This window comes from Cenococcum geophilum (assembly GCF_001692895.1).
Source record: "Cenococcum geophilum 1.58 unplaced genomic scaffold K441scaffold_8, whole genome shotgun sequence".
NCBI classification, from domain to species: Eukaryota; Fungi; Ascomycota; class Dothideomycetes; order Gloniales; family Gloniaceae; genus Cenococcum; species Cenococcum geophilum.
In genome coordinates, this window is record NW_027137566.1 from 950,503 (window position 1) to 967,056 (window position 16,554).

The 16,554-nt window shown below is 39.0% G+C and overlaps 3 protein-coding genes across 3 annotated transcripts; 2 read left to right on the plus strand and 1 right to left on the minus strand.

Moving 5' to 3' along the window:
• Positions 1-12,635: 12,635 nt before the first annotated feature.
• On the minus strand, positions 12,636-12,945 carry K441DRAFT_654832 (uncharacterized protein). The gene has a single exon (XM_067647746.1). The coding sequence runs from the start codon at positions 12,915-12,917 to the stop codon at positions 12,735-12,737; it is 183 nt and encodes a 60-aa protein (XP_067507459.1). The 5' UTR covers positions 12,918-12,945; the 3' UTR covers positions 12,636-12,734.
• A 175-nt stretch (positions 12,946-13,120) lies between these two features.
• K441DRAFT_339938 (uncharacterized protein) lies at positions 13,121-14,151 on the plus strand. The gene has a single exon (XM_067641261.1). It carries the CDS (start codon positions 13,396-13,398, stop codon positions 14,023-14,025), a length of 630 nt encoding a protein of 209 aa, XP_067507460.1. The 5' UTR covers positions 13,121-13,395; the 3' UTR covers positions 14,026-14,151.
• A 681-nt stretch (positions 14,152-14,832) lies between these two features.
• On the plus strand, positions 14,833-15,985 carry K441DRAFT_545569 (uncharacterized protein; the record flags this gene model as incomplete). The annotated part of the gene is made up of 4 exons (XM_067642814.1): positions 14,833-14,946; positions 14,996-15,283; positions 15,330-15,456; positions 15,510-15,985. 4 exons carry the CDS (start codon positions 14,833-14,835, stop codon positions 15,983-15,985), a joined length of 1,005 nt encoding a protein of 334 aa, XP_067507461.1.
• Between the last annotated feature and the right edge of the window lie 569 nt (positions 15,986-16,554).

Below are 16,554 nucleotides of genomic sequence, written 5' to 3' on the forward strand. Positions count from 1 at the left end.
GGATTACCCTAACCAGCAAGACTACCGCAGAAGACGTTACCAACTATATTAACTTTAAAATTAAAGAGTATATTAAGTATAACTTTAAGGACAAAAGCTTATGGGATTTATACTAAGAGAACTTTAATAATTTTAAGGTATAAACATTTAAGGACGCTAATAGGTCTGCAATTAAAAGACTTAAATAACTACTCCGACGTAATAGAGTATAGGTCTTTAACAAAAAGAGTAAGTTAGTACCATAAGCACTATACGACGTCGCTTACAAGGACAACTATACAGAATAGTTAGATGCAGAAATTAAGCTATATATCGACAACAAAGGACCCTTTAATTTGTATACTATTAACCATCGTCTTAAATTACGCCCACTTGCCACTACCCCTAGGACACCTTAACTACCTATTGCACCTATACCCCAGTAAGCTGCTCCGTCTACACAAGCTCCGCCTACATAAGCTCTATCCGCATAAACTCCGTTTATATAAGCCTTGTCCGCGCAAGCTCCATCTAAGCAAGCTGCTCCATCCGTATAAGCTCCGCCTACATAAGCTCTATCTACGCAAGCTCCGTCCGCATAAGCTCCACCCACATAAGCTCCGCTAGCTTTACCCTCTCCCTTAACTAAAGCTAAGGATTTACGGCAGCTAAGCTTGTATAAACCTCTATAACCTACCTAGTAACAGCATAACTTAGCTCCAACTGCCTTAAATAACCTTCCTTTTACAGCCGAGCTCCCCTTACCTATAAACGTTACGGCTCCCCCTACCTATAATCCCAACACCGTTTACTGCCTCCCCTACAGATCTACTACGTTAAAAATTACGTTAATAGCGCGCCCTAAACGCTAGCGTGCTCCTCCCCCCCCTACGGCCTTTATAAGCTACGAATATTACATTAACAGAGTTTATATATTAGTGGTTTTACGTATAAAGAAAGAACTGCTAGTGTTAAAATATATAGATAGAGTCTACCAACTAAACGATTGTGCCGTTACGCCTGCAATCCGTCTAAGCTGGCACCGTACTGCTATATACTTCTCCTTTATACTTTCTTACCTTCTTTCCTTTTTATAAATGTCGCTAGTGTCTATATAAGCGAGCAGAATTTAGAGGAGCAATTATATAAGGCAATTACGTAAGCTAAGCGAGCTTAGGAACCCCTTAAATTCCACCTATCTATATACGATTAGAAGAAAAACACGAATGAATTAAGAACCTGTTACCTTATATTACAATTACAGTACCCCCCTAGGTAATACTAATAATTAGTAATAAGCTTACTAAAAACTAAAGGTATAGAGTCTATTCTACTAGAAGATATAAACCTCTACTACCTATAGTAGGGGGGCATCCATATTACTGCTAATTAATAGGTGTTACGGCACTAGCAGAACTTGGCAGAACTACGCACCGGCAAGTTGCCATAGATTGCCGCATATTGCGGTCACGTGACGCGAAGATCGTATATAGCTTCGAGCGGCGCTCCCCTTCTTCTCCTTTCCTTTCTTTAGCTTTAGATTCTCGTTTATAGATAATCCAATCGTATAGGCTTACGCGACCATTTTGCCGTACTTATGTCTTAATTAACTAAGTCGCTAATATTATCTAAAGCTTACTCTACTCTTTCTTCCTAAGAAGGAACTTAAATATATCTACAAAAACACAGAATAGGACCCTAAGGACATTACTAGGACCACAAGGACAGGACCTAAAAGAAAAGAATAAAACCCTAAGGAAAGGACCTATAAGATATACACAGACCAGAACCCCTAAAGAAATTACCCGGAATTACCTAATACCCCTACCACTATGCCACGAACTACAGTAGCAGGTAAAGTAGCTGTAGGACCCTTAAATACTTCAGACGAAGAAATAATTAACGTTTTAACCCCCTAGGCGGAGCTTACGGCTGCTAATACCGAAATTAAATAATTGCGAGAGCTGCTTAAAGCTAGAGATACCTCTATATCTAATAATGAGTTATTATTAAACAACTAAAGACTTACTATAGTCCTTTAGGCCCTATCCTAGCGCCTTAATGGATTTACTGAGGCCTATATAGCACTAAAGCGGTTAGTAAAGGTTATAGACCCCTTATTACTTACAGACGGAACCAACCCTATATTTAATAATTGGAAGCTCCAATTACGGGATAAGCTTAAAGTTAATGCAGACTACTTCCCTAACGCCCGAGCCAGAATGGCCTATGTCTTTAGCCGTACTGGCGGAGACGCCTAGACGTATTTACGCCCGCGATACACTAAAGACTTAGTAGACCCCTTTATCTCTAAAAAAGAAATAATTAAACACTTATCTTCTATTTATAAGGACCCTTTTAAAGTATAGAACGCCCGCCTTAGCTATAAAAGCCTAAATATAAAAACAACGGAGACCTTTTTAGCCTTCTAAACCCGCTTTCTATACCTGGCTGGATAGGCCCAGATCCCCTAGGAAGACCTACTGCTAAACCTCTTTAATAAGTTTACCCTAGACCTACAGCGGGCTGTATTGCTAGCTTATACTATAATATAGACATTAAAGGAACTTACGGACTATTGCCTAGCTATTAACTAAGGCCTCTATTAAATTAAGGCACGCGCCGACTGGTTAAAAACTAGAAACCTTATAAACTAGGCCGTAAGTACTATAAGTACGGCCCGTAGTGCCCCGGTATAATTAGCAACTCCTATAGCTAACCTGGCAGCTAGCCGCGTAGCTACCCCTATTACAGGCCTAGTGTATACCCGGCCTATATATAGCAACCCCTATATATAGGCCCTTAGCGATTAAGGAGCTTGCTTTTTATGCGGTTAAATAGGCCACCCTATAAGGAACTGCTTAATAAAGGTAAGGATAAATAAGGTCTTATTAATTTAGGAGGATAGTATAGAGCCGGAAAAAGAGGAACCCTAGAGGAAGACTTCTCTTTAGGGTTAAAAGGGATTAATATATTATATATTAATCTAGATTAGCTAGTTAGTAGAAGAAGCTGCACTATCCCTTATACTTTATTTCGTAATAAATATTAAGTTTTAACCTTTGCTTTAGCTAACTTAGGAGTAAATGCCTTTACCTTAATTAATATAAAGTGCGCTGCAAAACTAGCTGACTTTTTAAATATACCCTTTAAAGAACTGCCTAAACTAATCCCTATTTGCGGTTATAACGGATAGATAAGGCCACCTATTATAACTATCTTACGGATCTACCTCCGCGTTAACGGACGAAGGTAGTATAACGTCCCCTTTCTTATTACGGACTTAGAAAGCCACGATATAATCTTAAGAAGAAAATGGCTAGCCTATTTAGGCTTATAGCTTAAAGTATAGAGTAAACAGCTTATCTGGCCCGAAACTCTACCCTTAACCCCTTCCTTTATAAAAGAAATTAGTATTATAATAGAAAACCTTATACGGCCCTAGATTAATACTATTTACTAAGCCGATGCTATACGCAGAGACTAGGCCTTTAAGAAGGATGTATAACTTAACCTATAACGGATCCGTATACTACGCCGCCCCCAGACTACCTATATTACGTTACCCGCACTAAAGACCTAGGAAGTTAGTAGTGACCTAGCTAAGTTCCCTATAGAGAACCCTACGAAGCTATAAAGGAAAGCCAGGGATATTGGACGCTATACTAAACTAATAGATAGGAAGGACAACTTATGGAAAATGGAACGTAAGTTAAGGAAGACTATAAACCTTATACCGCAAACTATGGCCCGACGGACGCTAAAGAAACCTACAGACCTCCCACTAGTTAATATCTGCTATATTGGCGTTGTAGGATTCTACTGGAACCTGGTTTAGCCTAATACCGTTACCTTTATAACTAGCCTATATAAAATTAACTGAATAATTAAGGAAAAGAAAAGTAAGCTTAGCGGATAGGAAAGCGGGCTTATAGATAAAGAACTAGTGGAGTAAAAACTGCCCGATTGATACCGGAAATTTAAGGATATATTCTCTAAGGTAGCGTTTAATATGCTTCTACCCTACTGACTATATAACTATAAGATTGAGATTAAGCAAGATAAGGGAAGCACCCTTAGCTTTAGCCCTTTTTACCTATAGTTTATTGCCAAATTATAGGCTATAAAGTAGTACCTTATTAATAACCTAAATAAGGGCTTCATCGAGCCTAGCTAAGCCCCTTTTAACTTACCTATTCTCTTTGTTAAAAAGCTAAATAGAGGATTGCGCTTCTGCATTAACTACCGTAAGCTAAATAATATAACCCCAAGGACCGCTACCCGCTGCCCTTACTTAATAAGACTCTTACCCGAATAAGTAGAGCTAAGGTTTTTATAAAGCTTAATATCCGTTAGGCCTTTTACCGAATTAGGATAAACCCTAGGTCTAAGGATTTTACTATATTTTAGACCTGTTACGGGATATATAAATATAAGGTACTTCCTTTTAGACTAACTAATAGACTAGCTATATACCAGCGGTATATAAACGATATACTCTTTAACTACCTTAACGACTTCTATACGGCCTATTTAGATAATATTATAATCTATTTGGAGAATAAACTAGAATATGAGGAGCACGTCTATAAAGTCCTATAACGGCTTTACGAAGCTGGCCTTTAGGCCAATATTAAGAAGTTAGAATTTAGTGTTAAGCGTATAAAGTACCTAGGTTTTATTATTAGCACGGACGGAATTAAGGCTAACCTAGAGAAAATAACCGCAATTGACCAGTAGATGCCCCCTTAGACCGTAAAGGGGGTATAATTATTTTTAGGTTTCTATAACTTCTACTAATACTTTATTAAGAACTATAGTAGGATTACCTAGCCTTTTAACCGCCTTACTAGGAAAGACTAGCCCTTTTACTTTAACGCTATATGTATATAGGCCTTTAATAAGCTTAAAAAACGGCTAGTGTCGGCCCCCTTACTTACCTACTTTAATCTAGAACGGCCCTTAATGCTAGAAACTAATGCCTTAGATGGCGTAATAGCTGGTATTTTTTCCCAGAAGCAACCGGATGAAGAATGGCACTCTATTATATACTATTTAAAGACTATAATAGATGCTAAACTAAACTACTATATCTATAATAAAGAAATACTGGCTATTATCTCTAGCTTTTAGCACTGGCGTATATAGCTAGAGGGGACCCCTAAACCTATTAAAGTAGTGTTAGATTATAAGGCCCTAGAATACTTTATAATAACTAAGGCCCTTATGGCCCGGTAGGCACGCTAGGCGGATATCCTATCTTAGTTTAACTTCTTAATTATGTATAGACCAGGCGCTGTAAATTATATAGATGCTTTTATTAGGCGCGAATAAGACCTAGGTGACTATATAGCTGTAAAGATCTTATTACGGACCTAGACGCTACTATAACTAGAGCACCTTAACCCCTAAATATAAGCAGAACTAAATATAGACCCCTTAGGCGCCGAGATGTATCCTATTAACTCTTTAGGACTTGACTTAATTAACGAATTGCTATAGATAAACTATACGGCCCCTTCTCTATAGGAGTACTATGAAAAGGCAAAGAATATTACCAGCCTATGGTCCCTTAAAAATGGATTACTTAAGTATTAGAAACGGCTGGTAGTGGCAGAGGAATAGAACTTACGGACTTGGCTTATTGCTAAAGTATATACCTAGGTCTCTATGGCCTACCTTAGAAAGAATAAGACCTATAGGATTATTGGCGACCGCTACTACTAGCCCGGAATGGTTATAGATATTAACCGCTATATACGGAACTGCAACAACTACTGTAGGTCTATAATCCTATAAGATAAGACCCTAGGACTATTAAAACCCCTCCTAATACCTAACCACCCCTGGTAATATATCTCTATAGACTTTTATAAGCTACCTCTAGACCGTAACGGATATGATATGGTTATGATCCTAGTTAACCGCTTTGGTAAGCGCCCGTTTTTAATTCTCTATTATAAGAATATTGATACTAAAGAGGTAGTCTAACTATATATCCGCTACGTCTACCAAATTTATGGACTATTAGACACTATTATATCTAACCGTGGGCCGTAGTTTATATTAGCCTTTTGGAATAAGTTTACCTAGATCCTAGGCATTAAGCTAAAGCTTTCTACGGCATATTACCTCTAGATAGATGGTTAAACGGAGATTATAAATTAATACTTAGACTAAAAACTCCGGCCTTTTGTTAACTACTTCTAGGATAACTAGGCTAAACTATTGCCCTTAATAGACTACGCCTAAGTAACCCTACCCCATAACTCTACCGGATTTGCCCCTATTTAACTAGAAATGGGTTACCTACCCCGTATAAGCTTTAACTAAGAAAGACCAGAAGGGCCCTAAACTATACGCGAAAAACTATCTTATAAGGAAGCCTAGTAGTACACTAAGCGCTTAGAAAAAGCCTGGAAAGTAGCCCGTATAAACCTAGAAAAGGCCCAGAAATTAATAGAATAGTAGGTAAATAAGTATAGGTGCGAGCCTGACTTTACTGTAGGCGATATAGTCTGGGTTATAATAAAGAATTAGAAGATAGAACGGCCTAGCCGTAAGCTGGACTATAAGATAGTAGGACTGTATAAGATTCTTAATAAAGTAGGCAACTTGTATAAGGTTAAGCTCCTAGACTTAATTAAAGTCCACCTAATCTTTTTACCGGATAAGCTATAGAAAGCTATAAATAACCTANTNCCNNGATAAAAGAATAAACCTCCCCTGCTAATTTAAGTTAACGATAATAATAAATGGGAAATTGAAGAAATACTGGCCTGTAAACTTGTAAAGGGAACGTTAAAGTATTATGTTAGTTGGAAAGGATATAACCTAGACCCTACTTAATACCCTATATAGAACTTTATAGGTAGCCCCTATAAGCTTTAGGAGTTCTATAGCCGTTACCCTAATAAACCCGGACTATTAAAGTACCTAGATGAGTAAATAGAATGCTAGTATAACGAAGATGATAAGCTACTAAAAGAACATAAGGATAAGAACGCCCTAGAAATTTCTTAGTTATATAAGGTATTAAAATATCTAGGAACTTCGACCGGCGGTTAAAGTTATCTAATTAGTTAGATTCTCTTGTTAAGACTTTTAGCGGTAAAGCCTAAGGGTAGGCTTTTTTGGAGGGGGGGGTAATGTTACGGCACTAGTAGAACTTGGCAGAACTACGCACCGGCAAGTTGCCACAGATTGCCGCATATTGCGGTCACGTGACGTGAAGATTGTATATAGCTTTGAGCGGCGCTCCCCTTCTTCTCCTTTCCTTTCTTTAGCTTTAGATTCTCGTTTATAGACAATCCAATCGTATAGGCTTGCGCGACCATTTTGCCGTACTTATGTCTCGATTGACTAAGTCGCTAACAATAGGTAGAGTGCCTACTAAGAGCTATAAACACCTAGGGCCTTAAGTTAGCCACCCCCTTAGGAGCAATTATATAGTAATAAGGAACCTCTAGAAGTATAATTAACTTTATATTTATAGATAAAGGCCTATACTAAAGACTTAAAAGGTATAACCCTAAAGAAGAATAGGCACTCGCCTTAGACTATATCCCTATCTAAATATAGCTAGATTTAGATATTAAGGCGCAACTAAGTAATAAAAGATATGTAATAAGGAAGCTTAAGATAAACAGTTTCCTTAATATAGTTAAATAATAACTCTAAAACCTAGAAAAAATCTACCTAATTCTAAACAAGCGAGGCTTATTAGCTACCCCTAAGGAAATTAACTAAAGACTAAAAAGGATCTAGGCAGCGATTAAAAATAGGCTAAAAGAGTACTGCCCGGTCTTAAAACCGGGCCCCTATATGTAATATATATAGTCTATATAATACGCGGTTCTTATTACTAGCTAATAATAAGTAAGAAGGAAATATATAAGTAGCTATAACCCTAAAGATAAGAGATGATATAAAGATACAAGAAACCAGTTAAAGAATACCCTAAAGGAAGAAGTAAAAAACAACTAGAGATGGTTTATAAACGAGTATACTTCTAACCTAAGCCTCCCCTATAATAAGGGCCTTTAGGCTATAGCAAAATAGATAAAGAAAAAGGTAGGGCGCCTAGTAGAAGATTTATACCTACTACCCCTATAAAGAGCAGGGGAATTATAGGCTACTAATAACAATAATAAGAAGGCAAAGATCCTTATAAAAAGGTTCTTCTTTTAACTAGCTCTAGTAGACCTTAGCAATATTATAAATAAAACACTAGTAACTTACTTAAGGGTTAACAGCAATATAATAATAGAGGAAATGGCCAGAACTATTAGCCGCCTTTTAAATAATATAGTACTAGAACTAGATAGGATTCTAAATAAGGCCTTAAAAACCTATAGACTACTTATAGCACCCTAGCTTATAGATATAGCTAGGGTATACTTTACTATAGGCTACTACCCGCAACTTAGAAGATCTATAATAACGGTTATTCTATAGAAAGAAGGTAAAGTAGATTACTTAATCCTAGGAAGCTACCGCCCTATTACTTTAAAAAACACCCTTAGCAAGATTTTAGAAAAGGTAATAGCAGACTATATAGCAGACACGGCTAAGAAATATAACCTACTATTATAAAGCTAAATAGGGGCAAGAAAGAACCGCTTAATACTATTAGCACTTACGCTACTTACTACCACTATTAAATCCGCATAGGCGATGTAAAGGGACTTTGTAGTATTAATGCTTAGCCTAGATATTAGCGGCGCCTATAATAATATACCCTATAAGCGTCTCCTATATATCCTTAAGGCAAAAGGCTTCCCAGAATAGATTATATAATTTATTTAAGGGTTTATAGATTAGAAAGAAATATTACTAGTCTTTAACGGATACTAAAGCCCCCCTATTATAGTTACAACAGGAATACTATAAGGATTACCCCTCTCGCCTATACTCTTCCTTTTCTTTATAAGCAATCTACTTAACTTCTTTAAGAAAGGGGCAACCTAGGGGATAGGCTTTATTAATAATATAAACCTAATTATATACGGGCCAACAGCTATAAAGAATTGCAGAATACTAGAGAAAGCTTATAATACCTATATAGAATAGGCAAGATAATATAGAGTCTAATTCTTACTAGAGAAATACCAGCTAATCTACTTTATAAGAAAACGCAACTAATCTATAGATCTTTAGTATATAATTTATATCTAAGGCTTTAAGGGTTAACTAGTTTAGGGCCTAAGGGTATTAGGAGTATAGGTAGATAATAAGCTTTAGTAAAGCGCATATATAGCGTAAGCGGCCTATTAGGGCTAAGTATAGTACATTATATTATTTAGAATTGTTAATTTTATATAGGGTCTATACTTTTAGAGGTTACGCCTACTATATATAGCAGTTGTCCGGCTAACCATGACGTATAGGTCTAGTATTTAGGCCATTAGAGAACCTAAAAAAGGCCCCCCTAAAGCGCTCCTTAAACCACTCTAAAAGGTCTAAACAGCCTACCTTTAGAGTATAATAGGCGGATATAAGCGAATGGCTACAGCACTACTTAAAAAGGAAGCCAATATTCCCCCCCTATAACTATATATTAAAGCTACTATAATATAAAGGGCGTAAAATAAATATAACTTTAATATTATAAAGTATATTAAGATACGCCTAAATAAACTATAGAGGGACCCTAGGGCGCCCTATAGGAGAATAAACTAATAACCCTAAAGTAGGGAAGATATATTAGAGAAATAGGTAAAAAAAGTAAAAGAAGAATAGTGCTGCTTTAGGGCCCAGGCCTATATAAAGGAGGAAGGAAGACGTATAAGAGGCTAGTAAAGACAATAGTAAGAGAGAAAAAGGAGCTAAAGTAGAGCATAAAAGAACGCTAGGAAACTATTTACTGTAATAAAATACTAGCTAAACCAACGCTAAAGAGGCGTATAGAAGTTAAAGGTATAGAGGTTAACTAAGGTAAGAGGAACCTAAGCTATAGTATAGTTAACGCTATAGGGGGTAAATACTCTAGGGCTCTAAGAAGGCCTAATGAAGGTAGAAAATATAATAGCAACATTCTTAAGAATAGGAATAATAGGACTAAAAGACTGGCTCTACTAGGTAGGTATCCTAGTAGGTAGCCTAAGATGCGAATGTAGCTAGCTAAGACAGACACTAAAACATATAATACTATTATGCCCCTTACGCACCAACTAAGAAGTAATACTCTTAGTAGCTAGCATAGAGAACTATAATACACTACTCTTAATATAAAAAGGCCTTAAGGCGGTTACCTAGTAGCTTATTAGCTAAAATATACTAAACCAATTCCGGGTTATAAAGGAAATAGCAATAAAGGGCGGAGGGGTAAGCAACGGGCGCCCCGTAATAACTCTACAGTGGTAGAGTAAAGTTTGCGATACTAGCGCGTCTATAGGCTTATTACGGCAGCAGTGGTTCCTAAGGAGGTTAAAAAGTAAGGTAGTAGAGTACTATAGGTAACTCGTAGGCGCCTTATAGGCGCCTTATAGGCGAGTCCTAAAAGGCAGGGAGATAGATTACGGGGTTTTCTCAAATAGAGTTTTCTCCCCATATGTATATAAGGAGTAGTCCGCGTGGGCCCAATAGGGATCCAAATCGGACGTTAAGCAATAAATAATAATAATATTACAGACCTTATATTAGCAGTAGTACGGCTACTTAGGGAGGATATAAACAAACTAGTAGTAGAGGCGCAGGAGGCGCAGGAACTAGTTAAACTATAGGAAAAAAGGTAACTAAGTTATATAACGGATTAGAAGACTTATATACTTAAATATACTAAGCGTACTTACGTACTATATACTAATATACTAAGCACCTTTCTTAGGAGTTAAGTTGTGTATTTAAAGAACTATAGTCCCTACCTTAGATAGCTCTCTCTTTATAGTAAATCTTAGAATATAATTAGAGTTAATCTATTAAGCAACCACTCTATTAGCTATATTACGTTATTAACTTATTATTTATCTATATACCTAGCCTATTAATAAGACTACCGTAGTAACTACTACAAGGCTATATTATATCTTTACTACCTAGTTATAGTATTAATAAAGTCGAATAATATGCCACCTAAGATAGCACCTATAACGACACTGGGAGGATTAACCTCTAGGTCTTAGGGAGATATAAGTATAGCAAAAAGCGGCGACTTATAGATTGTTATAATATATAGGCTTAGTAAAGTAATAGATCGTATTAATATTAACTAAGCAGGCCTTAAAGCGAAACTTAATAACTTCGAAACGATAAAGATTAAAATGCTATTAACTAGACAATTCTTAGGGGGGAAATTAAAGCTTAAAGGGTTCCTAATATAGATAAAACTTAAAATACGATATAAAGAAGCTAAATTGCCTAGAGTATTAGACTAAGTTATATATATAGGGTTGTTTTTAACAGGTTAGGTATTAGAATAGTTTAAACCTTACTTTATAAAAGTATAAGCTAATAGGGTAGCCAGAACTAATAACTTAGAAGTTTAGTATATATTCTTAATATAGGATAAATTTATAGATAGACTTACGCAAATATACGGAAGCCTAGAATTAATAGTAACGGTAAAGCGAAAGCTGTCTAAACTTACGCAGAGATTATTAGTAATAGACTATACAACGTAATTCTAAATACTAGTAGTATAGACTAGGTAGAATAAAGAGGCGTTAATAGTATAATACCGAAGAGGATTAAAGTTAAAATTTTAAATTATAATAATATCTATAGAAGATGTAACGACTATAAGGAAACCAATTAACTAAGCAATTAAAGTTAATAATAGGCTTTACTAGTCTAAGAGAGGCGATATAAGTATAGTTAAGCTAGTATAAATTAATCAAGCATTATAGTAGGTATTAAAACTATAGTATAGCGGACTAGAGCTAATAGACTTAAGTAGTACTAAAGAAACCTAAAGATTAAAAATTAAGTAATTATAGGACTAAGGAGCAGAGGCTAAATTAAGGATCTTAGTAGTAGAAGATATTTAGATAGACTCTATAGTAAGATAAGTGGTTTAAAGAAGGGGCTTATATAAATTATAGGAAATAGTTCTTTTCTTTATTAGCCTCTTATATACCTCTACTTCTATACGCGTACGCGGGTTTAGACTTTATTACGGCGCTATTCCTCTTCTACTTTTTCTACTTGTCCTACTATTACGTCTTCCCTACTCTAGGGCCTTTCTTTAACCTACTTAGGTATATCTTTATATACTTTATAATACTATAGGTACGTTCTTTTAGTGTTCTCTATATTGCGGTAACTTTGATATAGAGCTATAGGGGGGGATATTTGCTTATTTCTTAAGTAGCGCTATGGCCGTTCGCTTATACCCTCCCGTTATTCTCTAAAGGCAGGCTGTTTAGATCTTTTAAAGCAGCCTAAGGAGCGATTTAGGTTAATTATCTAATAGAGATATATTTCTCTAGTTTTAGCTATATCTTATTACCTATATAGAGTTAGAGTGTCTATTAGATACTAGGTCTACAACTAGAGTTTACGACTTATTAGTAATATATATTAGCTTTATATATTACTTTACGTAACGTATTTAACAAGTATATTAGATTAGCTAAATAGTATACAACTTATACCTTATATAGTATATAATCTACCTCCTAAGGCTATAGGCTTAATCCTTAGCTAACTTAGGATAGCCTTACTGGTTATATAACTAAAGAGTAGGGTATGTCTCTTTAGGCACAGCGGAGCTCTCTTGCTGCCGTCCGTCACGCATAGGCAGTGGTCTTCTCTGGTCACCAGCGGAGACCTACACGGCTAGTGATGTAGGAACCGGGAGTTCCCTCCACTAATGTATCACCAGTTCGCGCATCGCGGGGCAGGGAGGAGAGCAACGCAATGCTGGGAATGAGCAAATACAGATGAAGCTCTACCACAAACAATCCACACCATGAATTGGGTTTTGATCCGCCAAGCATGTAGCAGACAGCGAGCAGATTAAACTCCAAGCCAGAGCGTAAAAAAGCCCTATGGCTGATCGCGCTGTAAGCTTTGGCAGAGTAGACTTTCTTCTGCGCTGCCACAACGCGAGCAACCCCCTCAAGCAGAACAGTGAAGCTGGACCCCTTACCACGGCCCAACAAGTTCCGTTTTCGGAGTGAACCAGCGCCTAGACTGGCCACCGGGAGCTTGGATGCCTGTCAAAAACGTCGGCGTGCCTGTGAGTAAATCGCAGAAGGTTTGGCTAGCGTCCTTCTGCCTGCACAAAAGCTCACCTCGCAGCTCTCTCCTTCCTTCCTCACCCGCTCACTCAATCCTCTTCCTCATTATCGCTGCTGACTTGGAGTCTTTGAAGTCTCACTATTGGTACCGTGCGTTGCGTATCCTCCAGCTCGCATTCTTTCACTACTCCTTTCTCTGGGTATCTTCACATTTCTGACATATTCTGTATCGATAATGCGAGTGCAAATAGCCTCGATGCAGTCAAACAATTTCTCCCCGCACTCCTCTCACGGAGGCCGAAGCTCTCATTACAGCTCCGGGTCGACAAATCCAACTTTGTACTCTCCCTTGGAGACGCGCAACGACCAGAAACACCACGGCGCGAACGCCTACATGGGTGCCTATGTCATGCAACATGCTGACGCTCGCTATAAGACACCATACACACCCTTCAATAACGACGGCGCCAACGCCCTTACAGGCGCCTTTGCCAACTACGATCCTTTTGGCCAGCTTACATTCGCGACTCAAGGGCAGGCGTCTGGACCTCAGCATGTGCAAGCCCAAAGCAATAGACTGCCGCTTGCAGTGGGAGTGTTCTCGACCGACATTGATCCCTCGTCACCAGATTATCTGTCGCGCTACATCTTGGTTGAAGCTGATAGCCAAGCTGAAATTGCTGTTGTTGAGGCCAAGCTCAAGAAAGTAGGTTTATCTCTTCTATGCCACCCCATTGCATTCTACGAGCGTCGCAATCATCTTCTGTTTTTTCCTCAGTCTAGACGTTCATCCCTGTCCCTTGGCTTGTCATGTTCTGGAGCTACTTTATGGCTCCTTCAACACTTCACACAGAGCTTTAGTTAATTTTCAATGCGTTCCTATCCTGTTATGTATCTTTATCGCTTTCGAGATTGCTATACCATTAAGCACAACCTCTCATCACATTCCTTGCTTCACCTCACTGACTCTCTTTGCAGTTCGATATTTTCCAGAAGAGCGTGAACATGTTCAAGTCTGGTAGAAGCATGCGCATCCGATTTGATGACTTTCATCTCGCCTTCACGGCAGCTTCCATTGCAAGCAAGAATGAGTGGCCCTGCACTGTCAAGTTCTGCTCACCGCAGGAGTATGCGGCAACCAAGCTCAATGACTATGATTCTGCCAATCCATATGAAGGTCAGGTCATGATGAACTTCCAAGTTCGTGACGTTCAGGTCACTAATAAGGTTCTCGACATGACTGAGCAAGCAGTGCATGGTTTTGCGCAACAATTTGCGCATGTTCACGCTATGCTTTGCGTTGCACGCGAGGAGTACGATAATATCGTCTCGTTTCGCGTTGAGTTTGACTCAGTCGAGGCGGCGAAAATCTGTGTGAGCTTTTGGAATCGTCTTAATAGCCGAGTCGATATGGAATATGTAATCTCAATAGCCGAACAAGCTTTCGAGCAATGCTAATTTATCTTAGGGATCCATCGTTGCCATTGGGGTGGAACACTACACGGCTAGGATCCAGCACAACGACTCTTTGTTGGATGCAAGCCAGACTTCTCCACGTCACCGTCGTCACAACTGGTCTTCGGCAGTGATTCCTGTCGACGGACCTCGCCGTTTCTTTGGTGAGAGACCTAATGGCTTAGTCCATCAACCACGTAACGACACAGATGCGACTATGCGCAAGAACAACTGGAATGCGAACAATACTGTATCAAAGTTACGTATCGAAACAGGCTTGGATGTCCGTACTACAATCATGCTTCGAAACATTCCGAACAAGATGGATGCTGTAAGTAAATTCCCGACGCCTTGCGGTGGACAATGCTAATGATGCTTAGATGTCACTAAAAGATCTGGTGGATATTTGGTGCAGAGGCACCTACGACTTCATGTACTTGCGCATTGACTTCTCAACCGGATCTAATGTGGGATATGCATTCATTAACTTCTCCAAGCCAGAAGGAATGATCAATGTCGTCGACTTCATTGAAGGCATGCCATGGAAGGGGTATAAATCGGGCAAGTTTGCCGAGATCTCCTACGCGACGATCCAGGGCAAGGAAGCTTTGGTCCAGAAATTCCGCAACTCTTCAGTCATTCTAGAGTGGCCTCATTGCCGTCCTAAAGTAAGTAGCAGATCGATTGCTTGTAGGCTATCGCTGACCAAGGCAGCTGTTCTACACCTTTGATGAGGCTCTTGCTGAAGGCAACATCCTCAAGACGGGAACTGAGCGAGAATTTCCTGCGCCTGACAACTTTGCAAAGTTGCAGCGTTCGATTGAGAATGCTAGGAACGTTGGTAAGTTTAGCACTCTGCTGAGTCTTGTTGAACTTTCTGCTGACAGCATTCAGGCCTATTCCCGCCCAGAAGTAGACCTCATGGTTCCCCAGACCATCGCGACCGGCACTCTATGTATGATCGTGGTACCCCACGCGACTTGGACATGACCAACTTCTATCAACACCAGCTCAACCAGATGAACCATCAAGGCAACAATGGTTGGCACGCCCCGAACTTCCCAGGTGCAGTTCAAGGTATGCATGGATTTGCTGGTCCTTCGGCCGCGACTGGTCATCAAAGCTATGGCTTCGTTGGTGCTCCGAAAAACTTCAGCGGCTCTTCCCACGGCTATGTAGGTCAGAACATTGGTGTGCAACGATCTTTCCGAGTCCTTCCAGCGGCTATGGACGCAGGTTTAGTGACCGCTCTGGCCAAAGCGCTGCCTCTCCAGCCACTAACTATCACTTCGGCTACCTTCAGGGATATCAACTCCCCCGACAGCGCAGCCCATTCTATTGAGCCTCGCGCAGGGATTCTATTGTCTTAAGCAATCACTCCTGGCAACAATCTTCTGACTAAAATCGTATCTGACTCAACAACCTTTCTTTCTTTCTTTCTTACTCGTTTCTGGCTTCTTGTATGGATTTGTTCCAGCTATTACACTCACTCCTGTCTTTGACATCCTGCACCGTTACACTTTGGCCCCTTCCCTATACCCGTTTTGACTGCAGGGGACGTTTGGGGATGAGGCAGTCTTTCAGGTGTTTGAAAAGCCATCAATGATTGCATACGACCTTGGTCGTTGGTGTCGAAAACTTGGTAATGAAAGTCTGGAGATGTATGAACCCGGTGTACGACGCAAATTTTCGGAGGATACTTGTTTCTATGGTTGACGGCTCCGCAACATAGAGGACTGGGTTACTGTCATACCAGTACAACTCGGTAATCTTGTTTGATCCAGCCGTCTTCCTGTTCTTTCCTCGCACTACGTTGTTGATGTTTGCTATATATCGCACGATGCTTGCTACGTTCTCCTGCCTTGCATCTTTCTCTATTTCCTTTTACATAACATAACGGGCTTTTCTTTTTGCTGATTTTGGAGGTTTAACGCATCTA